At 47.3% G+C, this 24,821-nt stretch overlaps 1 protein-coding gene across 2 annotated transcripts in view; it reads left to right on the top strand.

Annotated features, from left to right (window-relative positions):
* The window catches only part of MYO7A (myosin VIIA), a 68,012-nt gene that overhangs the window by 17,176 nt on the left and 26,015 nt on the right, over positions 1-24,821 (top strand). For both annotated transcript variants that reach the window (XM_030448239.1, XM_030448235.1), the window contains exons 9-22: positions 544-663; positions 2,198-2,340; positions 2,794-3,004; positions 3,470-3,605; positions 3,965-4,071; positions 13,663-13,800; positions 17,728-17,886; positions 18,882-18,974; positions 20,295-20,389; positions 21,390-21,474; positions 22,362-22,580; positions 22,746-22,853; positions 23,549-23,758; positions 24,284-24,487. In XM_030448239.1, coding sequence (XP_030304099.1) covers positions 544-663; positions 2,198-2,340; positions 2,794-3,004; positions 3,470-3,605; positions 3,965-4,071; positions 13,663-13,800; positions 17,728-17,886; positions 18,882-18,974; positions 20,295-20,389; positions 21,390-21,474; positions 22,362-22,580; positions 22,746-22,853; positions 23,549-23,758; positions 24,284-24,487 — 2,028 coding nt within the window. The remainder of the gene's footprint in view (positions 1-543; positions 664-2,197; positions 2,341-2,793; positions 3,005-3,469; positions 3,606-3,964; positions 4,072-13,662; positions 13,801-17,727; positions 17,887-18,881; positions 18,975-20,294; positions 20,390-21,389; positions 21,475-22,361; positions 22,581-22,745; positions 22,854-23,548; positions 23,759-24,283; positions 24,488-24,821) is intronic.

The following is a 24,821-nucleotide window of genomic DNA, read 5'->3' as shown; positions in this document are numbered from 1 at the left end:
TGAAATGCCCCTCACCCAAACCAACCATGCAGTGACTGGAGCTTTCCTCAGTGGCCTCTCCAGCAGGTAACACAGGTTCCTCAGGCACACCATCTCCATAGGAACCACTGGTCCCAGGGTGTGATCCACAGCTGTCTGCAGGCTGTTTTCAGGGAGTGCACATTTCCCTGGCTTGATCTCAGAAGTGTGAAAAAGGGACAAAGGGATGCAAGGCTATATTCGTGATGGTAGGATACAGCTTCACAGGCTTTGCTTGTTCATCTTTTCTCCCCATACCACATTAACATCTCACACTAAGACACAAGAAGACTTTAGACAGTAAAACACTTTATAAAAGTTTTAAATACTCTCTCTGAAAATGCTTGTGGCATCATTTGGGACATCTGCACTGTACAGCCAAGAAAGGTCACTTACCTCCAGCCATGGGGGCTGCATCGTTCATCTCTGGCCACGCACTGAATGTTCATGGCCAGTAGCCCAGGACATTGTAAGGACACCTGGTGCTGTAAAGTCAATAAATGTGTTTGTTGGTGTCTTTGCCAGGTTGACCCTCAGGATGTGATGAACTGCCTTACCAGCAGGACAATAATCACCAGGGGTGAGACTGTTTCCACCCCTCTCAGCATGGAACAAGCGCTGGATGTGAGGGACGCTTTTGTAAAGGTGAATCTTAGGGCATTCCTTTCTGCTCTTGTTGGTAAATAGAAGAAATCTGCCAGTTTTGAGACCAGAGCATCCACTCCACAGGAAAAAGTGTTTCTCTTGATGCCTGTGTGAGCTCAGACCAGCAGATGGCCTTGAAACTATGTTCTTATCAGGATGCACCAAGAGGTGAGATGGAAGGAGTCTAGAGAGCCTGGTCTTCAGGGGATTTGCTATCTGGGTTTCTAAGGGTCTACACTCAAAGGTGACTTGTGGAAGGAGCCAGCATTCTGAAATGACTTCACCTCAGCCTCAGGAAAACATCCCATCTTGAGCTCCAGGGTTGTAGATCCTCAGCTGTTCTAAATCAGAGCAGCTCTCCCAACACCTAGAATACCCCCACCTGAATTTCAGGATTTGGGCATTTCTGCAGCAGTAAATAAATCTGAACACCACAGGAACAGGAGTAGAGCAATTCAGCCAACAGAGCACCTGGAGAGAGCATAATTTAGGAATGGACTTTTTACACGGGCATGGAGTGATAGGATGAGGAAGAATGGTTTTAAGCTGGAAGAGGGAGAAATTCTCTGTTGTGAGGGTGGTAAGACACTGGCCCAGGTTGCCCAGAGAAGCTGTGGCTGCCCCATCCCTGGAAGTGTCGAAGGTCAGTTTGGAGGGGGCTTGGAGCAACCTGGTCTGGTGGGAAGTGTCCCTGCCCATGGCAGGGGGTTTGGAACTAGGTGATCTTTAAAGTCCTTTCCAACCCAAACCATTCTATGATTCTGTGATCATCTGATCTTTTGGGCTGATAAAGATTGATGGGGGGAGCTGGGGGCTTGTGTGCATCACTGCTGTGCTGTTTGCAGCCCCATCTGAGGTAGTAAAACAAGCACCTGTGGTATCCTTTGGCCAGCTTGGACTCCCCCACCTCTATCTGTGGGGAACTGGTAGATCAAGCTGGCTGGTTTGACACCTGACTAGTCTGCAAATCCAGACAGTGACTTCTCTAGTGGTGATGGGCTTTGGGATCAGGCTCTCCCTCCTGGCAGCACTGCTGTAGGTCACAGAAAAGTCAGTAACACTGTAGAACATGGAGCTCTGGAATTACTGAAGCAGCAATAGCAGCAGCTCAGCCAGTTCTGTAACATTTCAGTTACAGACTTCATTACAGGACCTTGTCCAGGTCCTTGGCTGGTCTAGCAGTGTAGGTTGACTCTGCTGAACGGTAGAGATAAATGTTTACAAACCAAGGAAAGAACTGTCTGGCTTTCAACAGTGAGCCCATGGATCCAAAATTTAGACTATCCAAATCTAGGATTTTGCTTTTAATTTTTTAGACTTTCAAGTGGGTTTTCCTTAGCCTACATAGTGCCTCTGGAAGCTTTAAACCATGCCAGGAGTTTGGCATAGATGTTGGTGAGTGTGTCCTCAGGCACTGCCCAGTTGCTGGCCACACTTTGGAGGAGCCTGAACCATCAGAGATGAAGTCACCTCTCAGACTAGCAGAGTAAACTCCTAACCTGCTCCAGTGACCTCCATCTTTGGAATATTGCAGGGAATTTATGGGCGGCTTTTTGTGTGGATCGTGGAAAAGATCAATGCTGCAATTTACAGACCTCCATCCCAGGAACTCAAAAGTGTCAGGAGATCCATTGGCCTCCTGGATATCTTTGGCTTTGAGAACTTCACGGTGAACAGGTATGGAGCTTAAAAAAAAAGGAAAACCAGGTCTGAACCCTCCTCTCCCACCCCAAGGTCAAGGTCTTGCAGTCCTTTCATCTGTCCCGAGATGAACAGGACTGGGCTTGGCCAAGACTTTTTCTATGACAGATTATGAGAGTTCATCACTTTTATATTGCAGCAGACAGCATAGTTCCTAAACTGATTGGTATAGACTACACAAGTAGTCTAGCCTAATGTAGTATAATGGCTATTACATTGTTTTGGGGGAGAAAAACTGATTATCAAAACTGATAAGGAAATTCTCAGCCAACAGGAACCTAGTTGACTGATTGTGGTGGTTTGAGAGCATTTCTTCAAGCATGGAGAGAGATGGAGGAAGACAGTGGAACTAAACATCCACAGATGGTGGACCTAAATGTCCACACATGGTGGATCTAAAATGGTCTTTCCTTGATCTTTCTCCCACAGTTTTGAGCAGCTTTGCATCAACTTTGCAAATGAAAACCTGCAGCAGTTCTTCGTGCGCCACGTCTTCAAACTGGAGCAGGAGGAATACAACCTGGAGAACATCAACTGGCAGCACATCGAGTTCACTGATAACCAAGATGCCTTGGACATGATTGCCATCAAGCCCATGAACATCATTTCCCTCATTGATGAGGAGAGCAAGTTCCCCAAGGTGTGTTTTGGGCTCAGCCCTGCTGCCAGAGACTCTCCTGTTTTTACCCCCTCTGCACTTTGGGTGCTGTCAGCCCCAAACACACATTCACCAAGGAGTTGTCTATTCATATTTTTTATTGCTCTGTCACATTTTTTTTTCCTGAGGGCAACAACCATGCTTAAAACAAGTCAGTATTTCTGATGGAAGAATATTCCTGCAAGAGGCTCCAGGAAAAGCCTTTGACAAAGTTTAAGAGAAAATAATGTTAAATATACTCCCTTTGGAGCACTAGCTCAAATATAGGACTACATGTAGGTGATATTTAATTAATTTATTTAATTTCAGCATTTGAGATATCCCCTCCAACACATCTCAAAATAAATACCCATTGTCACCCAAGACAAAAAGAGAAAGGGACTGTTGATTGGAAAATTATTTTAATGGGACAAACCCTGGATAAATGTCAGATCTTTTCCTGCACAGGGTACAGATGCCACCATGTTACACAAGCTGAACTCCCAGCACAAGCTTAACACCAACTATATCCCTCCGAAGAATAACTATGAGACCCAGTTTGGCATTAACCACTTTGCTGGAATTGTTTACTATGAAACAAAAGGTATGGGGCAGCTCTTGGGGTGTGGGGATGCTCGATGTGAGGGGGATGCTGGGGGGAGGCTGAGCTTCTCTGTGGCATTGGAGCAGAGCAGGCTACTGGCCCATCATAGTGTCAGGGTACAGAATTGAAGCTTGGCACCTCGTGCATCTTTTATGAGGTGTCCAGATAGACTCTTCTCAAGAATGTCAGGAATTGTCTCTTCTTCCATCTCTTGGTCCCCCTTTCTATGCCCCCTTGCTACCCCCATTGCCTCCCCAAGAACATTCAGTAACCCAACAACCTGGAGGCTGCTTGCAGGTCATACCCAGCCCATGTTGCACTGTATCATCTATCTAGGTGTTGTCCCATTATTCTTCTAGGTTTCTTGGAGAAAAACAGGGACACACTGCATGGAGACATCATTCAGCTGGTGCATTCCTCCAAAAACAAGTTCATCAAGCAGATCTTCCAAGCAGATGTGGCAATGGTAATGCAGGCGCGAGAGGATCTTGTTTCACAGGGGGAGTCAGGAGGGGATTGTGGTGTCTTATCTGGAAGGGGCAGAAGATTTTGCAAAGAGTCCTGTTGCCCTGGTGCTGTTTTGGGGTGTTTCAAACCTGTTAGTGTGAGCCAGCCACTGGCAAGCATTGCCTTGGTGCAATGGGTACATCCACACGCACCTCCCCACCACCATCAGTTCAGTCTGTTCAGCTCATCAAAGATTACTTTGTGCTGTCATTGCTCCTCTCCTGCTTGTGTAGGGCTGTAGGTTTGTAATTGTAGGGCTGTAGGTTTGTAATTGTAGGGCTGTAGGTTTGCAATTGTAGAAATTATCAGAGAGGAAGAAGAGCAAAACCCTCCAGCTGAGTAGTTCAGAGATGTGTGTGTGATAGAGTGGGAAGTGAAAAGCAAGCACTTGGTGGTTGCAGACCAGAGGAGAACTAAGGGATGATCAGAGTGGCCTTTGAGCACCATGGCAGGACTAGAAGAGACCAGCCAACAGTTTTGTTTTACTGTTATGACATCAGAGAGAGGGGACATCAGGTATAAAAGTTGAACTTCAAAGCTTTCCTTTCCCCCAGTCCTCTGGCAGGGTATGCTCAGTGTGGAATAAGACCAGATGCAGTGATCTGGAGAAAGGCACCAGTTGTTTCTTTAAAAATCCCCACCATTTGAGCATTTATTACTGGGATACTGTCTTGGATGCTCAGATTTGTGACTATTTCACCATTAATAGCACCAAGATAAAATGTTCTCTTCAGTAAGTTGGACATCTACCTCTCCCTTCTGAGATATCATCAGCTCTGCTTCCAAAATTAAATGGGAAACTGTTTTAAAATACCAACCTTGCAGAACCTGAAATTCTACCCAGATAAGTTGCTATGGTCAAATCCTCCTGGCTGTCTGAAAGCAAAGCCAGCAGATGGTGTGGGGATAACATTTTCCAAAGCAACCAAGTTTTTTTTGGAGTCCTATTTCCAAATGCCAGCTGATGCCACTGATGGTCCAAGGGACTTAGGGGCTTTCAGGAGTGCCAAACAGATTTAAGTGCTGAATTCCCTTGCCTGCTAAGGGGCAGAAATGTTTAAATTCCCCAGAAATTTCTCTCAATAGGTTATGGACACTTTTGCAAGCCTCCTTCATAGCCTTTAGCCATTCAGTCCTGCTCTTCCTGAAACAATCAACAACCTTTTGACTCTGTTGGGAAGAAGATAACATTTATCAGCCCCAGCTACCAATTGGCATGGCACTACTGGAGGCTTCAAAGCTATTCCCAGATGTGTATTCCCAAAGCTATTCCCAGGAGCATCCCAGATGTGGATACTCCTGCTGAACTAAGCATCTAACTCCCTTAGCATCAGTGCTGCTGTTTCCTTTGCTTTTTATTGCTTGTCCCTCACTGCTTTTTATTTTCAGTGCAAGCTTTGCAGTTCACCTTGGGAATGATTTCTTGCTTCTCTGAGCAGTGAAGAGATGAATTTTGGGGAATGGATGAGAGGGAGTTATTAATTTTATATAGTCATGCAGAGTTCTTCACAGGAACACCTACCAAGAGTCTTCAAAATTGCTGGAACTATATAAGAGCAGAATTGAGATTTTTACTTGGGCATTGTCTAGTACCTGAGAACAGAGACCTTTTAAAGCATCAGAGCACTTTTTTTTTATTTATTTAAAGAAACCTTTTCTTTTATAGTTCAGTTAATGTCTTCAGAATCTGTCTGCAGTGGTGGTCTCTGTGATTTGATCCTTTAGCAATCTCAGCTTTTCTCTTTTGAACGAGAGATTTGTAACCTGACTGGTATGGAACTGGAAAAGGTGTAAAAATTGTGTATGAGTTCCTCTAATCATGCACAGTGTTTGTGTGAACTGTGCAAGCACAAACCCCCTAAAGCCCCACACAAACGAAACAGCTCAGACAAGCAGAGATGGGGCCAAGCAATGTGGGGTTGAGATGGTTTTGCCCATTGCTTTCCACCAAAATTCAATAATCTGTGAATTTTACAACATTCCTTCTTATAACATGCCCCAAAAGAAAGAGCAGGTGAGCCTGAGTCCTGGGAATTGACTACTGTTAACAAAGAGCTGGAGAAAAGGCTCCTCTTGGAAGTTTGCATCCAGCAGCAGTGGGACAATCCATGGAGAAACCTTCCAGGCACATTCAGGTCAGGTCAATCAAATCTAATTTCTTCCCTTCAAAAGAGGCAAGTGGCTGCTCTGCGAAGGGTTAAAGCAAATCAAGAAGTGTTTTGCTCCACAGCTTCCAACCTTTGGTCATCAGGGGCTTATTGAGGAGTTTTGGGGATTTGTGGAGTGAAGCAAATCCCTATCTGCTGTACATTGGATGTTTCCAATGGGATTCTTCCATGCCAGGAACTTGAGACAGCCACAGATCAGTTTGAAGCTGTATATTTGAATATTGCTGTAACTGTTTGGTCCCTGAAAGACCTAAGATTTGTAGACAGCAAAACCACTGTGGGGGACTGGGTGTTGCTGGAGGCCATGGGGCCTCCATGCAGCTCAATTCCTGCATGGCCATCAAGGAGGAGATCTATCTGCATGTGTCTGCTGAATGGGAACATTATTTTGAGCAGATCCAGGTGAAATGATGGACTCAGTGGCAATTGTACCCCTGCTCCTTTGAGGAATCAGCCGCTGGTCTAAGCACTTCTTGCCTGAGGAAGAAGTGGGAGGAGCAGAGGAAGATGGAAACTGATGAAGGGAAAAACACATAAGGGGCTTTCCCCTCAGCAAAGATTTAAATTCTGCAGTAATTTATTTGATCTGTTGGAATAGAACTAGGGAGGAAGGAAGGGATTTCTTCAGATTTTTTGTGATAATGTGTTGGTTTTATTGTTTTTTCCCCCTGGCATCTTCCCAACTGCTGTGTATTAAGAGCATCAGTCACAGGGGAGCAGGGATGTGTGAGGGAGAGGAGTGGGGATGGATGAAGATGGAAGGATATTAAGTGAATTTAAAAGATCCTGAAGAGTTGTTCCCAAGAGCCAAGAGCTAAACAGTTGCAGCTCCCTCATCTTCAAGGATGTGAACATGGAGATGAAGAGGAAAAGCCAGGAGGGGGACAGACAAAAATTTAAGAATTAACTCATTTTGTCGATGAGATAATTTTAACAACTGCATCTACAAGACTAACAACATCAGGCTCCTTTTGGTTGTTCCTTCTTTTCACTGTTTGCTCTTCTCTGTCTCTGTTTTGTTTGTTTGTGTTTGTTTGTTTGTTTTTTTACCTGTGCTTCATGTAGTTTCTCTGTGGCTATGCATCCAGCACATTTGGCCAGTCGCCCACACCCACACCAAAGGTAAACCAAAAACCTGAGTTCCTCTATTCTATATTCACCTCTCCTTGGCAAGGATTGTGCTTTGCTCTTATCAGCTGATTCCTCTTCCTGCACTATCTATAGAGGATCCATTTCAAGGGACCAAAGTGATGGAGAGCAGATTTATGGCTTGGTGAATAGATCCAGGTGTACAACTGTGGCATTTATTTCTAGGGTTCAACTCAGATTTGCTTTGTAATGACAGGAATTTGGTTTGGATAAAATCAGAACCAGCCCAAGTCAACATTTTGGCAATTTTTTCTGGTATTTCAATAATTTTAATTGACTTCAGATGGGGGATTCAACTGCTGTTTGTCGTGGTGCCATCACTGGCTTCTGTGGGATATTATTGCAACTGCAAATCTGGACTTGTTTTGCCCTTTTGGTGGCAGGAAGATGACAATTTGTGTGCACAGAGAGACTCCTGGAATGCATTTCTGTGCCACATGGAAATGCCATCATTCTTATAGGGGACAATGTGTTAGGTCTTGTTCAGGGGAGAGCTCAAATCCAAGCTCTCATCAAAACAGTCTCTTGGCACCTTTTTTTCTTAGTTTTTTGCTGCTGCAGGTCATCTCCTGACTGGTTCTGATGGCTTCCCAAACCTTTCTTGCTAGATATTTGGCCACAGGGTGTGTGCTAAAGTTTTTGTGATGTTACCTTTGCAACTGGTCACATTTCCACCACAATCTCTCAAGAGGCATAAAATTATTTTAGAGGTGGACCTGACTTTCAAAATTCAGATCCTTGCATGGGGCTGAATTTTAACCTTCTTATCTCTGTGTCTCGGGGTGTTTGGACTTGGAATTCCAATAAGGGAGATCTGACCCAAAATGACCCAAAGCCATTCATTCCAGAGCTGAATTCCTTCACTTTCATGTCATGATTGCAAATTTTTTTGGATTTCAACATTTCATTTTGGATTTCAACTGCTCTCTAGAGTTGTAGCAATGTCATACACCAAAAGAAAAAAAAACAAACAACCTTTCTAATTTAGGTTATGGTGGGATTAAATCCAGGAGATAATTATGCAAAATCTGCCCCAAATCATAGAATCAATCATAGAATTGGCTGGGTTGGAAGGGACCTCAGAGATCATCGAGTCCAACCCTTGAACCACTGTTGCGGTTGCTAGACCATGGCACTGAGTGCCACATCCAGGCTCTTTTGAAATATCTCCAGACACGGAGAATCCACCCCTTCCCTGGGCAGCCCATTCCAATGCCTGATCACTCTCTCCGTAAAGAAATTCTTTCTAATATCTAACCTAACTTTCCCCTGGCACAACTTGGGACCATGGCCTCTTGTCTTGCTGAGAGTTGCCTGGCAAAAGAGACCAACCCCCCCCGGCTCCAACCTCCTTTCAGGAGTTGTAGAGAGTGATGAGGTCTCCCCTGAGCCTCCTCTTCTCCAGGCTGAACAGCCCCAGCTCTCTCAGCCTCTCTTCATAGAGTCTGTGCTCGAGTCCCTTCACCAGCCCAGTTGCCCTCCTTTGGACCTGCTCCAGGACCACGATATCCTTCCTGAACTGGGGGGCCCAGAACTGGACACAGGACTCAAGCTGTGGCCTCCCCAGAGCTGAGCACAGGGGCAGAATCCCTTCCCTGGACCTGCTGGCGAAGCTGTTCCTGATCCAGGCCAGGATGCCATTGGCCTTCTTGGCCACCTGGGCACACTGCTGGCTCCTGTTCAGCTTCCTGTCAATCCAGACTCCCAGGTCCCTTTCTGCTTGGCTGCTCTCCAGCCACTCTGTCCCCAGCCTGGCCAATCATTTTTTTCTGAAGGCAACAACAGGAGATACAGGGAAATGGGATGATTTTATGGGGTTTATTGTCATAATTGGCCTCGAGTTTTTGTAGGCTTTTTAAAACAAATTAATAATAATTGATTTTGTTAGGCACTAAGGCAAGGGTGGAACAGCCAAATTTTCCAAAGATTTTCCAATTGTATCAACATCAGTAAGTTTTATAAAATGAGGGTTTCATTTGAGATAGTGATGCTCAGATTTGTTGTGTAACCTCTGCCAACTTTGCATTGGAAGGCACTTTCCAGGCTTCACATCCTTTAGGAGAGGGATTGTCTCTTCACTGTCACCTCAGAACCTGCTGTGAGGGAGCCTCAATTTTTCATGGTCACCCCAGTGACACTTCATGTGACAAAGTAATGAACTACAGAGTCAGACTTCAGGAAAGAAAAAAAAAAGAAAGAAAACAGGCTGAGAAACAAGATATCAAGTTGGCATGGCCCAGTTTGGTGACCTTCTCATCCTAATGAGAAGGGAGGATGGTCCTTGTCCAGAACCTTTCCCAAGATACTGGTGGTGCACACCTCTCTCCTCTCCATCCCTAAATCACCTTAAGTAATTCATCTTTCTGCATTTCCATCCAAATCAGGTCACCAGCTCCTTGAGCTCAGCAATCCTGGTGCACCATGCAGCCTTCTCCATAAAGTGGGAGGGGAAGGTTCAGGGGGAAAATAGGAATTATTTCTACTATTTCTGGCTCCATGATATTTCTTCTTGTGCTTGTTTTTCTCCTTGCCTCTGCTTGCTTGATTTGACTGTTACAAAATAAAAAAAAAAAAGGAAAAAAAACCCCACCAAACAAACAACATGGTGATTGTCCTAGCTGGAGCTCTGGGTCTGTTTTATGACCAACCTACCTAACTTAACTCTGTGTGAGCCCACAGGGTGCAGAGAGGTTGAACTGATTATTTCTCACCTCTGGACACACCTAATGTGCCCAAAACACCAAAAGAAGGAATCTGAATAGGCACCTAGGGACTTGACAGCTTCACAGAGATAATGAGAAATATCCTGATGCTCCAGCTGTGCCACCGGGATATCAGACACCCCATGGGGTGCTGGGGTGAACATCACTTTGTGTCCTGCTCATGATGTTCTGCCCTGATTTTTTTCTTTTTTTACCTAAGGAGCCACATGTATTTCTGCTTCTCAAAAGCCCAGCTGGTTTAGGGGGGCAGAAAAAGGTGACACTTTGTCTGAATGTCACGCTAGTCTGACCATCTCTCTGAACTCCTCTTTTAAGATGGTGCTTCTCTGTAAAACAAGTCATTAACTTCTTTTTTCTTCTTTTCCTCTTCTGTTTTTCCTTTGATGAGTCCCCAGTCCTGGCTATGCACCTGTGAATCCTGCACATCCTTCCCTGTGACACAGAGGTTTTGTCCTTCTGTGGGACAGATCCCCTGTGGCACCAGTGAAGTGGCACCAGTAAAGAGACAGTCTGTGTCCCCAAGGATGCTACAGTCTCAGAGTGTGGAAGCTAAGATAGGTCTGGCCAGGAGAAAAGCAGAATGTATTCAGCTCCTTCTCCCTCTTCAGACTATGGGCACTGGGTCTGTTTTGAGCTAAGAAATGCTCTAAATCTACTCTGCAGTAAAATCCATATTTTCAGGGCCTTGCAGGCTGGTCCACTCATTTTTGAAGCTGTTTTGTTCGAATAAGGGCAGTGGTTGATTCTCCCCAGGATGGTGTTGAGGTGAGGCTGGGGGAACCACAGTGACAAGTGGGAGATGTCTCTGTCCATGGGGGGATGTAACTCCATGATCTTTCAGGTGCCTTCCAACCCAAACCATTCTATTCTGTGACTTCAGTGGTGTCACCCTGTCCCTGCAGGAGGAGGCTGAGGCAAAGAACTCACCTGAGATTTTGTTGTGTAGCTGAGATCCTGGTTAGTGCCCACAGGGCTGGTGCCCACCATAGAGAGGAGGCTTTGCAAAAACATCAAGCCCTGGAATCCCAGGAATGGCTGGGAGGGATGGATGGAGCAATCCTGACAGGAGGAGTTCAGATTGTTCTCATGATTTGGATGAGGAGACAAGCTGCTTTCTGGCTGCTCTCCCTTCCTTCCAACCCAAAAAGTTCTCAGGTGTAAGGGTGACAATGGCACCACTGCCTTTTGCCAGAGCTGGATGCATGCACCAAAAAAAAAAAAAAAAAGCAAAGCATCAGCAACCTAGAAGGGCAGAATCTGCTGTGTGGGAGCAAAGCACCAAGTCACAAATGATAGAATAAGAGGAAATGGCCTCAAGTTGTACCAGGGGTGGTTTAGATTGGATATTAGGAAAATTTTCTTCTCCAAAAGGGTTGTCAGTCACTGGCCCAGGCTGCCCAGGGCAGGGGTGGAGTCCCCATCCCTGGAGGGGTTTGAAGGATGTGGAGGTGCTGAGGGCCATGGTTTAGTGGAGGACTTGGCAGTGCTGGGTTAATGGTTGGACTCAATGATCTCAAAGGTCTTTCCCAACCAAAATTATTCTCCTCATTCCCTCGTAGACCCTTGTACAAAGCCTTGCACCCTTCCTACTACCACAGCTGAAAAAATGACCTCTCCCAGCCAAGCCCAAACTGGCTGACAAGCTGTTGCTTCCAACTTCCAGCCCTGCTTCTGCATCTGTTGCTGCTTCTAACCCCTCTGGCTATCATTTCACATCACACAGAGGTGACCCCTTGCATATAATTAGCAAAGTGATAAGGAAACATTAATCAAAGCTGTGCAAAACCAGGATTCTTGCTGAAACAGCCTATTCCTCATCAAATCTGAGACAGAATAAGAGCACCAGGCTGTTCTGCAGGTAGCAGCTGCATCCCTTAATTACTCTCAACTTGTTAACAACTTTTTCTAGTCATTTAAAGGAGTGTTTTGTTGGGTGATATCCCTGATAACTCCCTGCTCTCCTGGACAAGCAGGCCAGGTTTGTTCTGCTGTGTCCATGAGCTGGGTTTTCTCTTGTTGGAATTCCATGCTGATTTTCTGTTTGCGCTTATTGGGTTTGTCTCAGCATCACATCCAACCTGAGCTGTGTCAACTCCCTGCCCATGGCAGGGGGGTTGGATTTGATGATCTTTCAAGACCTAACTTTCTATGTTTCTATGAAAGTCTCTCCCAGCCCAAAACCATTCTGTGAATCTGTGGAATTCTTCAGCTGTGTGGGGTGGGGATATTGTCTGACAGGTTATCAGTGATGTATGATGAAGTTCTTGTAGAAAATTTAGGAAACATAGAAATAAAAAACACCTTCCAAAGCAGAGCAGCAAGGCCAGTGGGGACACATGGGGACTTTGTGACTCCATCCATGGCTTGGCCACCTGCAAAAGAAGAAAGTGTTTGGTGAAAGCTTGCATTTAAACCCTGCTGGAATCCTCTCTTTGGGAAATCTCTGGCCATCAGGTCATGTCAGAGGTCATGTCAGGGTTTGCCCTGTATTCATCTCAGTGGGAGTTGTATCCTGGTGCCCAACTCTTCAACCCATCAGCAATTCCTGCTGCCCCATAAAGGTTCCCTGAGCACCAGCCCCTGAGATACACAGCACTGCTCTGACTGATGTTGGTATCAAGCTCAGGTGGCAGGGATTGATGGATAAAACAAGCTGGGAGTTTCATTTAGTTTGAAGATGGTTTAACAAGGTTGTTGGAGGGCAGGGAGAAGGGCTGATCAAGGGAAACCTCTCCATTCTGCTTTAGAAACACTTGCCTCAAACTGGAGACTGGGTTATTAATTTAACCAAGGGAGCTAAAACAAGCAAAATACTCCAGATCATCCTGATTCGCCCTGATTACTCACCTCAAATGGTAATATTCTTTTCCAAACAAAATTCCAGTCTTCCCTGTAGTACAGGATGAGGAGAACAGACCAGCAGTTTCTTTAGCTGTTGAAGACAGAAATTATCCTTGGCTTGGTTTTTACCCTACATAGGTCTCTGCTCATATACCCCAAGTAGCAGAAGATGCTCAGCTTGACAAGAGGAACCACATCAGTAGAGTTGCCATGACCATGCTGCTCTGCATGGGGACAGAGAAGACCAAGCTGCTCTTGAGGAGCATCCCTGGGCAAATACATTGCCCTAAGCTGCAGTATTGAGATTTTTGATGGTCTGGAAGGGGCTGTTTGCTCTCATGGGCAGATCTTCCTCACGGCTCTGCACGGGGCCATTGGAATTGCTGGTCACCAGGGGAGATTTTAGCAGGAGAAATTAAATTCTCTCATTTTTCCTCCCTGGCTAGAGGCTTATGGAGCAGGTTGCCAGAGTCTGACCATTGCCAGCTCTGCCCTGCCCCCTTTTCTCCAGCCTCAATGCTCAACCAGCTCTGGTCCTGCTACCCCCTCCAGCCCTAGCTGTTCCAGGAGGCTGCTGGGGACTCAGCCAGAGGGAAAAAAGGCTCTGTTAGAGGGGAAAGGCTCTGTTATCCTTTCATTTCCTGAGCCTGATCCGCTGCGGTTTTGCAGGGAGCGGAGACGAGGAAGCGCTCGCCGACTCTCAGCAGTCAGTTCAAGAGGTCCTTGGAGCTGTTGATGAGGACTCTCAGTGTTTGCCAGCCCTTTTTTGTCCGCTGCATCAAGCCCAATGAGTACAAGAAACCCATGGTAAGTTCTGCTTTATTCTTTCCTGGCTGATTTTTTGTTTTTTTGTAGAGGGAAAGCCTGCGGGGTGACTCTGCCCTGGAGTCAACTGCGACTCTCTCAATGGAGCTGTGATTGACCCTGGGTGCTTGGAAAACCAACCCACAGCCTTCCCTGCAAGCAAGGGAGTCACCAAAGGGTTGGCAAAATCAAGCAATTTCTTTAAAAAGACAACAGCAGCCCGAAAATGTTTGCAGAAGGGAGGTCCTGCCCTTGCTTCTCTTCCCAAGGCTCCAGGAACTCACCCTGCAGCCCTCTCTCCTGTAGGAAATGGATCTGATTTTCCATAGGGAGTAGGGGCCTCCCTGGCAGAACCTGAGACTGAGCTGTAGGACCATGGGTTGGGTCCTACTGCAGGGTTCCACATTACCTAAAAGTGACACCCCCCCTCCCATGGGTGTTTTCTACAAAATCTTTTTGCTCCAGAGGGGTTTCACTCTGTTTCACCTTTCAACTTAAATCCTTTCAGCTGCTTTTCTTATCACTGTTTTTTTAGTGATACTGCTTGGAGAGGAAGAGTTTTATTTAACAACAATCTCAGCTCTTTGTTTCTGTCAGTCCTGTTGCCTCATGCCTTTGCAGTCAATCCAGCCAGATCTGAAGCTTTATGTAAAGTGTCTGCGAGCAAAGCTCAACTAAGTGCAAAAAAGCATAAAATACTGAATTTCAGGGCTGTTACGTACACGTGGTGTCTGTTGGGAACTTATTTTTTCTGTTCAGTGAACCTAATAGGATGTGAGGTGAAAGATCTGGTGGATTTCAGAGCAGTTTGTTGTGCCCTAATCCTGGTTTTGGTGAGTGTGAAGAGGCACCTCAGGGCATGTTAATGTGATATTTTGGGTTACTATTTAACAATATGCCTGAGCTGAGTTTAGCATCTGAGCTGGGATCAAACCAAGACCTTCTTTAAGAACAAGGCTGATGATGAGAAATAGGTGTACAGCCTGAAAGTTGCTTTTTCACCTGGATGTCTGGGATTTGGATCTGGCATTTTGCCCTCTGTGTAGCAAATCTGTATTTCATTTGATTTCATCAGCTCTAAGCCCTGACAGCTCTGCCTGCCTCATTTATCTACAAAACTTACAGTGGGACATAAAAACATCTATGAGCTTGAAAGAATCAGACAAAGAGAAATTAATCTCCCCATTAGGGTAATGAGTAGATGAGGTAACACAGAATCAGGGCTGTGGTTCTGTAAGATGTGAAATGTGATTTCTTGCTACATTTATTTCTGGCTTCGGTTTAATAATGCAAAAGGGAGAAAATATCCCAGCTAAATGAGAGACAGAACTGTGCAGGGTGACTGCAGAGAGAACATGTTCTGGGAGTTCATTTGCCCTCCCTGGTGTTGAAGGAAAGTGTAGTGATAGTGATAGGAAATGGGATAGTGGGAAATGAAAGGTCAGTGGAAAGTCCTGACTGTTTGTTATTTTCTGTTATTTTGAAACTTTTCCTTCCTTCTCAAATGTACTTTGGGGGAGGGAAAAAAAAAAAAGAATAGATTTGTTAGCATTGAGATTCTCTGGGCCTGTAGCCCATCCCAGGCTGCTGTTTCTGAGCTTTGCTCTGTTGTTCTGGTTGGTCTGTGAGAAATGCAAGGAATGAAAAAGGAAAATCGAAACTGTCTCCAGTCATCTGGGTGCCTCACCAGGCCCTGGTGCCAGGAAGCTCATGGTTGCCCATATGTGCACTGAACTAGCCCTACAACCTCTGGAGTGTTATTTGCAAGCCCTCAACCACTCACATACCCTTCTGCTTCATGGTAGGAGAAAGGAGAACATAAACCTTCTCCCTCTACACCTTTCTTGTCCTCACTCCTCAGTACCCCCCTTAGAGAGGAACAGCTTGAGACCACATCTGGATTATCCTATTTTCTACCTTTTCCTCTCTGATCCATTGTTTTCTCCTGTGATCAGGATCCATCTCACTTCATTCCAACCCTTTCATGGTCAAGTGGCTGCTACAAGCTGGTCAAAAAGCTCCCTCCAAGGATGGGGAGGTGGCTGTATCCATAGGGCAAATCCTTCTGTCCCAGGAGATGCATCTGAGATCCAGGGATATCTGAGGCACAGGTACATGCCCAGCCTTCCTCCCACCCTTAAGGGAGAGCCCCAGGGACTCACATTTTAGATGCTCAAATCTGTACATGTGCAGATGTTCCCATTTGAGACAGCTGAAGGCAGGGCAGCTGAATAACAGCCTGGATGGAGCTCTTTGGCCCAGGCTGGGATTTATTGTCCTGACAATTTGTGCTGTGCCAGCACCACATCACCTCTTGCCTTTATTCTCCACTGGGGCTGAACATTTTTTGGATGCTCCCAGCAGACAGCATCAAGCTGCAGGAAGATGCTCTTAGGATGCTCTTAGGACCTCCAGAATCCTCCTCAACCCACTAAAGCACTGAGCCAATGGCAGGGATTTTCCTGAACCTTCTCTAGCTTCAGTAGATCTGACATTCCTTCTCAGATTCCTTCTAGATTCCTTCCCTAGTTTCAGTAGATCTGTCCATCAAGCCCACTCATGATCCACCCAGAGATGCCCAAAGCAAAGGTGGACAGCCAGGTTTATTAGCAGACATCTGAAGGACTGGGTTTCCTATGTCTGCTCTCTGGCCTTGAAACTGTCTGCTTGTCAAGAACAGCCATGGGGGTTGGTCTGAGTTTTGTCCTTTCCCTAAAGCTCTCAACTGATCTCAGTTCTGTCCTGTTCATTTTAAGCTCCTCAGGTGTCCTCCTGGACACAGGGTAGTTTGATGATAACAGACTTATCATAGGGCATCTCTTTTGTGTGACTTCAGGGTGTCACTTCCTACTGTAGGCACTGTGAGACCTCTGAGTAACCACTCACATGGTTTTTTACCTCTTCTTCTTGCAAAAATATTTCCTCCCTGCCCACACAGGAGTGCTGTGATCATGCTGGTGAAGCTCAGAGTGGCAGTCAGGAGTTAATGACCATGAGTGGGCATTTCAAGGATGATTGTATGGCTTAACCCTTGTAGTGGTGGCATCACTGCCCGTTTGCCCAAGGTGACATTTATCATTGCACTGTGCTCTCCAGTTCCCACTCCTTTGTGTAGAGTTGGACACATCCTAAGTGATCACCCCTCTGTACTCAGCTCTGGTGAAGCCACATCTTGAGTCCTGTGTTCAGTCCTGGGCACCTCACTGTAGGAAGGACATAGAAGTGGGGGATCATGTCCAGAGAAGGACAACAAAGCTCATGAAGGGCCTGGACCACAAGTCCTGTGAGGAGCAGCTGAGGGAGCTGGGGTTGTTTAGTCTGGAGAAGAGGAGGTGAGAGGAGACCTTATGGCTCTCTGTAACTACCTCAAGGGAGGTTGGAGCAAGGAGGGAAACAGCCTCTTCTCCTTAGTGAACTGTGATTCCCAGAGGGAATGGATGGAAGCTGCACCAGGGGAGGTTTAAGATGATGTTAGAAAATATTTTTTTCACTGAGAGGGTTGTCAGGCATTGGAATGGCCCAGGATAGTGGTGGAGTCACCATCCCTGGAGGCATTTAAAAAGTGTTTGGACCTGGTCCTTATGGGACATGGTTTAGTAGTTAGATTATGGTGTTGGTCAAAGGTTGGACTGGATGATCTTGGAGATCTCTTGCAACCTAAACATCCTGTGATTCCTGTGATTCCTGTGATTCCTGTGATCCTGTGATTCCTGTCTTACAAGTGAGAATTAAAGAAATGTCCTGAGTCAAACTGTTCACAGGATCAAGCCCATGACACCCAACAGTGACTGTGGCTTTGGGTCCACCAAGTGAAGCATTTGGGTGGATGCCTGGATTGGTTGCCCCAGGCATCTTCAGAACCCCCACTCTCTTCTGGCCAGCCCAGGCTGAGCTGTGCAATCCAACCAGAGTGTATTGTATCCTCCCCAGCTGTTTGACCGGGAGCTGTGTGTCCGTCAGCTGAGGTACTCAGGGATGATGGAAACCATCCGGATCCGCCGGGCTGGATACCCCATCCGCTACACCTTTGTGGAGTTTGTGGACCGGTACCGAGTGCTCATGCCTGGGGTGAAGCCAGCATACAAGCAGGTGAATATCTTCTTCCATGGGTAATGATTGCTCTGCAGAGATGTTTAGGGGGTGTGCATCCTCTTCAAAATTAGGCAATGTTTGGTCCCCAGGTGTTACAGCAGTGCTCTGGGATTTCTGAGTGAAGGGAAAATAGTTATGGGGTTGCCAGGGCAGGGAGCCACATTCAGCCTGTCTCTCACACCTTAAATGTGCCTTGGGAACCTCACTAGGAAAAACTGGTAGAGCTGCAACCAGAAAACCTCCCTGTTAGACTTGGGAGGAGTGATGGGTGAGGCTGGTCCTGGTCATGCCAAGCCCTGAGAAGAAGGACTTAGGAATGCTGGCTGCTGAAAAGCTCAGCATAAACCATCAATGTGGACTTGCAGCCCAGAAAACCAAGAGTGTCCTGGGCTGCATCAAAAGCATCACAGGCAGCAGGTTGAGGGAGGAGATTTTCTCCTTCCACCGTGTTCTGGTGAGAACCAACTGCTGTGCAGGGCCCGGTTCTGGAGTCCCCAGCACAAGAAGAATGTGGAGTTGATGGAGCAAGTCTGGAGTAGCCACAAAGATGCTCAGAGGGCTGGAGCAGCTCTGCTCTGTAGCCAGACTGAGAGGGTTGGGGTTGTTCAGCTTGGAGAGAAGGCTCCAGGGAGACTTTAGAGCACCTTCCAGTGCCTGAGGGGGCTCCAGGAAAGCTGGGGAGAGACTTTTCACAAGGTCGGGGAGTGATGGGATGAGGGGGGAATTGTTTCAGGCTGAAAGAGGGGAGATTTAGGTTAGACATTAGGAAGAAATCCTTTTCTGTGAGAGAGGTGAGACCCTAGTTGCCCAGGGAAGCTGTGGCTGCCCCATCCCTGGAAGTGTCTCAGGCCACGTTGGATGGGGTTTGGAGCAACAGGGTCTAGTGGGAGATTCCTGCCCATTCAGAGAGGTTGGAACTGGATGATCTTTACAGCCCCTTCCAACTCCAGCTCTTCTATGATTCCATGAATCCCACCCCCTCTCCCACCCAGGGTGACCTGCGTGGGACGTGCCAGCGCATTGCTGAAGCTGTGCTGGGGAAGGATGATGACTGGCAGATTGGCAAGACAAAGATATTCCTGAAGGTAGGCAGCTCTCCCCACCATCTGCAACCCTTGTGTCTGAAGGGCTCTCCTACCATCTGCCCTTTGCCAGCACTGGTGCATCCACATCCCCATCCTGCAGCAGAAATCCAGACAGCCCACAGCCTTTTCCAGGGCTCAATTGCTCAACTTCATCTCCTGCCCTCACCCAAGAGGCAGAGCAGCTGGAAGGATGTCCACATGGAGACCTGAAGTGGCACTCAGTGCCATAGTCTGGTAACTGCAGCAGTAGTGGATCAAGGGTTGGACTTGATGATCTCTGAGGTCCCTTCCAACCCAGCCAATTCTATGATTCTATGATTCTATGAAGAGAGGGGGACCAAGAGCACAGCAAGCTCACTTTGCTTTCAGTAGGTCCTTGCATGACCCAAGCGGTGCCTACAGCCTCCTTCCCTGCATTGGTCCAGCTGCCATGAAGCAGCCCAAATTTGCAGGTCCCCTGCAGCATCATTTGCACTCATCTCTCACACACCCACTCCTGTGTTCCTGCAGGACAACGAGGATGAGCTGGTCAAGAACCAGGCTGGAAGCAAAAGCTTCCCTTGAGCATAAAATCCCAACAGTAAACCCTGGTTGCTTATTTCTAAATTCACCCCCAACCCTTTTTACCAGTGTGAACACTCCCCCAGCTCTTCCTAGAAGCTGTTGCCACTAGCAGCTCTTTCCAGAGCCTGTTATCAAGCTCTCACAGCTGTCAGGGCAGGAAACAGAAAAATCAGGAGGCCCCAAGGGGCTGTGTGGGGTCGAGCAAAGCAGGAAATGTGTGGAGCTGCCTCTGTTGCACCCAGCATGGTGGAGCTGGGATGAGTTACAGAGTGGGAAGAATCCATAGGAAGCTCAGGCTGGTGCATCTGAAAGCCTCAGGGCAAGGAAATTCAGTGTTTTGGGGACCTGTTTTATCCTTAGAATGTGAAGGTTTTGCAGTCTTGGAGAATGGATCCCATGCAGCCTGGAGTTTCTTTCCCAAACCCTTCCAATGCTCCTGGGAGCTGCTCCCATGGTTGCCAGCACTAGGCAAGGAGCTCTGCATGGAAGGGCAACATCATCTGGGTGTTTGGAGGCTCTAAAGTATTGCACGTGCAGCTTCTGGATACTCTGGTTGCTTTAGGAACCTAGTAGATCACTGGGGTTTATGTTAGGATTCCTCCAGTGAGGAGCTGGAGCTGGTACTTGGGATGTAAAATGTCCCAAGAGTTTATTTTGGACAATTCCTCTGGGGAAGGACCCCACACCACCCCTCCTGCCCCACATTAGGCAGATGGAGAGCTTGAGACATGGATGCTGTGTGCTTTTCTCCCACAGGACCACCACGACATGTTGCTGGAGATTGAGAGAGACAAGGCCATCACAGACAAAGTCATCCTCATCCAGAAGGTGGTCCGTGGATTTAAAGACAGGTAGGTGTGACCCTTGGAGGGGGGCTTTGTGGGATGCTTTGCCCTTTTGGGGGACACATCTCTGTGTTCATCTGCCCTGCCTGCAGCTGGGGAGGAGGAAGTCCTGATGTGCTGGCACTCAGGTGCAGCAAGTAATGGGGGATAAGAGTGGAGAAAAGGAGAGAAAAACTGTTTTCTGCCTTAAACATGGACAGAATAGGACCTTCTGTCCCTGTGCTGTCTTCAGGGGAGCTGATGTTTCCTCTGGCACTGCAGCAGTGGGACTCTGGGTCTCTGAGCCTGCTGCAGGCAACACAGCATCCCAGGATCCCACAGTTTGGGACATCGTTTCTCAGAGCTGGAGACAGTTGTTTTAATTTGGGAACAGGCATCCTAGAGCTGTCAGCTCACTCCAGTGAGAGCTGCTAACATTTTTTTCACACAACAATTCAATTGTTATGGCAACCACAAAAATCAGTCTCAGCTTTCAGTCAGAACCCAGCTCGAACCCAGAGTCTGCACAGGTTTCTTAGGAAGTGCCAGGAAGTATAGGTGCAATTCTCCTGATGTTCATCACTCAAATGGGGATGAAGTTCTCTTTCTCAGGGAGAAATTTTAAAGAACAAACAGTACTTGAACACTTTGGAGACTTCACCAACCCATTCCTAAAGACATCTATTATGTGCAGTGTCTGCCACACTTGTCACACTTGATGCGAGCAGATTTTAGTTAAAACTCAGGTTTTAGTCAAAGCTAAAACTAAAAAAGGATGGGAGCATTCTCAGCATCTCCTGCTCTGTCTGTTCCCATAATCTGATAGAATCTGTCTGTAGGGACCTGTCAGAGAGCCCCTGCAGATCTGTTAATGAAAGTAAGGAGAAGGAGGAGAATTTTTCAGACCAAAAGTGCAGTGTTTACTCCACCTGGCTGCTCAGTTTCAAATCTCCAAAGAATGAAGCCCAGGAGATGATGATACCTTGCAGCCAAACTGCAGAGACAAGTTCTTGAAATGCCTTTGCAGGTCCAATTTCCTGAAAGTGAGAAATTCAGTCCTGATGATTCAGAGATACTGGCGTGGACATAACTGCAGGAAGAACTACGGTGCTGTGAGTACTGGGGTGCTTCCTCACATCTCTTCCATCTGGGACCTTTCTGAGAGTTTCCTGGCTCCAAATGTCCCTCTGAGTGTAGGAGAGGATGAGGTTGGCTTTTAGCAGTTGCAGTGATGAATGGAGATTTGCTCTTGCTCCTTTGCCTTCTCATTGACCTGACCACCTTCTAGTTTTCCTAGTCCACTGCATCAACTTATCACTTGGGGTTTTAAAAGCCTTCCCCTAGTTTCCAGGTGACTGAAAACTCAAAAACAGCTTCCTCTGAAATCCAGACTCCATCTCTTGGTGGGATTGTATCTGGGTTTCTGCCCAACCCTGCCCATGGTCCTCTTCTCTCCTTGTCCCAGCTGGCTCTGACCCAACTGATCATTTGGGAAGTGTGTTGGAGTCGAAAGTGTCTCAGTATCACCTTCTGACCCTACATCTTGCTAGGAATAGCCCCTTCCAGCCTGGTTTGGATGATGTGTCTTGCCATGAAACAGCAGGCTGCCAGGAGGTCTGCAGGTGCTGGACCTCCATGGGGGAGCAGCCCTCATGGCAACCTTGGGATGACCACCCAGACCTCCTGAGGCCTCTCAGAGGCAGAAACTCTGTGGGATTCAGTGAGGAAGAAACTGACATTTCCCTTCTTGGGCTTTGCTTCAGTGCAGCAGCCGAAGGGCTGATTTTCTCCACCCTCTTGGAGAACCTCCCTCCCAAAGGCTTGTCCTGATTTGGGGGTTGGGGGGGGGGCTGACTTATTTACAACCCTGCAAGCAGATTAACAGCAACAATCTGCTTATGGTGGGCAAGCCTTTGGGGGACAGAGAGGACAAGGGGGATGGGGGGGGGTTGGTGTGTGGTGGTGGGGGGGGGTTGGTTTCATCCCAACCATGTTGCAGATGCGGATCGGCTTCCTGAGGCTCCAGGCCCTGTATCGATCCCGCAAGCTCCACAAGCAGTACCACATGGCTCGCAGGAGGATCATCGAATTCCAAGCCCGATGCCGGGGTTTCCTGGTCCGGAGAGCTTTCCGGCACCGCCTTTGGGCTGTCCTCACCATCCAAGCCTATGCCAGGGGCATGATTGCCCGGAGGCTTTATAAACGCCTCCGAGGGGAAGTAAGTACCGAGGAAAAGAGGTCGGTCGTGGGATGCCGAGGTGGGGAGAAAAGGGGATGAAAGTGGTCCCAGCCACTCCTCCCCCATGGGATGGGGATTTAAAGGGCACAAATAAAAATATTCAAGGATTAGAACTCCAAATGGCCCTGGTGTTTATTCCCCCAGTATCATCGACGCCTGGAAGCGGAGAAAATGAGGCTGGCGGAGGAGGAACGGCTCCGAAAGGAGATGAGTGCTAAGAAAGCCAAAGAGGAAGCAGAAAAGAAGCACCAAGTATGTAGTAGGGACTGGTTTCTTTCTGGGGCTTTGTCTCTGTTCTCCAGGGACTGTTTTTGCTCCCTGGAGATGGAATGCCAAAAATCTCAAAAGGGATTTCTGCCCTGCTTGAGCAGGTTTGTGTTTAATTCACTGAGGTCCTCTGTGCTCTAACTAGCTTGAAGCTGCTCCAGAATTTCTGATCTGCTGCAGAGGAATGTCAGAGATTACAGTTATTATTCCCTTGTTTTTGGTGTTGTGTAAAGGCTGAAGGGGGAACTGAGACGCTCTGTGTGTGCACATGCATGGTGGTTGTATAAAAAAAAAAATAAGTCCAATATGAATCTCTAAGCATGGACCAACCCTCCTAGACAGGCAATAAGGAGAAAATGCTACTGCTTTGTCCTTCTGCAGTCATGAAACTGAGGCATGGACAAGTTACTGGCCAGCTCCAAGTCATGATGCCCCAAGCACTGGGCACTCTGCCTCTCTAAAGCCAAACCCTGCAGAACTTAGTGCCAGCTCTTTGGAGTCTGGAGTTCTTTGGAGTTTGGATGATGTGTCTTGCCATGAAACAACACCTTGGCTGCCAGGCAGGAGGTCTACAGGTGCTGGACCTCCATGGGGAGGCTCATGGCTACCTTGAGATGACCACCCAGACCTCCTGAGGCAGCACTGCCAGCAGTTTTGTCATGGTTCTTGTCCTCTTGCAGGTACGCCTGGCCCAGCTGGCACGGGAAGATGCAGAGAGAGAAGTAAAGGAGAAGGAGGAAGCACGTCGGAAGAAAGAGCTCTTGGAAAAAATGGAGAAAGCTCGCAACGAGCCAGTGAATGACTCTGAAATGGTGGACAAAATGTTTGGATTCCTGGGGACAACTTCTTCCCTACCTGGCCAAGAAGGACAGGCACCCAATGGCTTTGAGGTACTGGAGAACACACAGGTGCCTACTTGTCACATGAAAGGCTTTATCAATGTATTAATGACTCAGGGCTGAGTGGGGAAATCCAAAAGGGGGTCTCTGAAGGCTTCCTTCAAGACTGACCTCTTTTGCATGGTCCTAGAGGTTTCTGTGCTGTGGCTGAGGACAGTCAAGCAGTCTTCAGGCTTTTTCTTGGGTTACTGCCAGGAGGAGAGCAATACAATCATTGAGCACTTGTGGCCTTTGATATCCTCTGAGGTTCATCCTGGCTCATGGCATTTAGCTCTTGGACATCCTTTCCCCTGGCTAGGAGTGGGACCATGCTCAGTGCTTTTCCTGTTGCTCTTTGCACACTCCAGTCTCCTTCAGGACTTGGGCTTTGCATGAGCTCCAGAGTTAAATGGTTTTTCCTTTATCTAGCTTGGTTTTTTGCCATGGAAACCATGGGCAGAAAAATCAGGCTCAAGTGGAAAGGATAGTTCAGTATCCCAAGCCATGCTGAATACCTGGGATGTTCTTCCCCACCAGGATCTTGAGCGAGCTCAGAAGGAGCTGGAGGAGGAGGACCTTGATGCAGCATTGCCTCTCCCTGAAGAAGAAGAGGAGGACCTCTCTGAGTACAAGTTTGCCAAGTTTGCTGCCACATATTTCCAGGGCACAACGACGCACACCTACATCCGCAGACCTCTCAAGCAGCCTCTCTTGTACCATGAAGATGAAGGAGACCAGTTGGTGAGACAAGGGGGGATGAAAACCCTGGAGTAGGGCAGGGTGGGTTGGTGGGTGAGCCTGTGGAACCTTTCAGCCAAAAGGTTCCCTTTTGAGTTACACCAATGTGCTCATGGCTTGGTGGGGAGCGTATCAGTAGGCACTATCACACCAATGTGTTCTGAGCACTGACAAGACAACCAGCAATAGCAGGATATGGTGGTGAGTCCATCTCTGTACTTTGATATTTATTTTAGGACAGTTAATGAAGTGCTTTGGGCTCAGACAGTGGAAATAGCTGAGTGAAACCTTACTTGTCAAGCTGCAATTCAGCAGCTGGAGAAGTTGCTTCTTGCCT

The sequence above is a fragment of the Calypte anna genome, chromosome 1 (genome assembly GCF_003957555.1).
Source record: "Calypte anna isolate BGI_N300 chromosome 1, bCalAnn1_v1.p, whole genome shotgun sequence".
NCBI lineage: Eukaryota > Metazoa > Chordata > Aves > Apodiformes > Trochilidae > Calypte > Calypte anna.
Note: the sequence above shows the minus strand (reverse complement) of the source record. Positions and strands in the feature narration are given on the sequence as shown.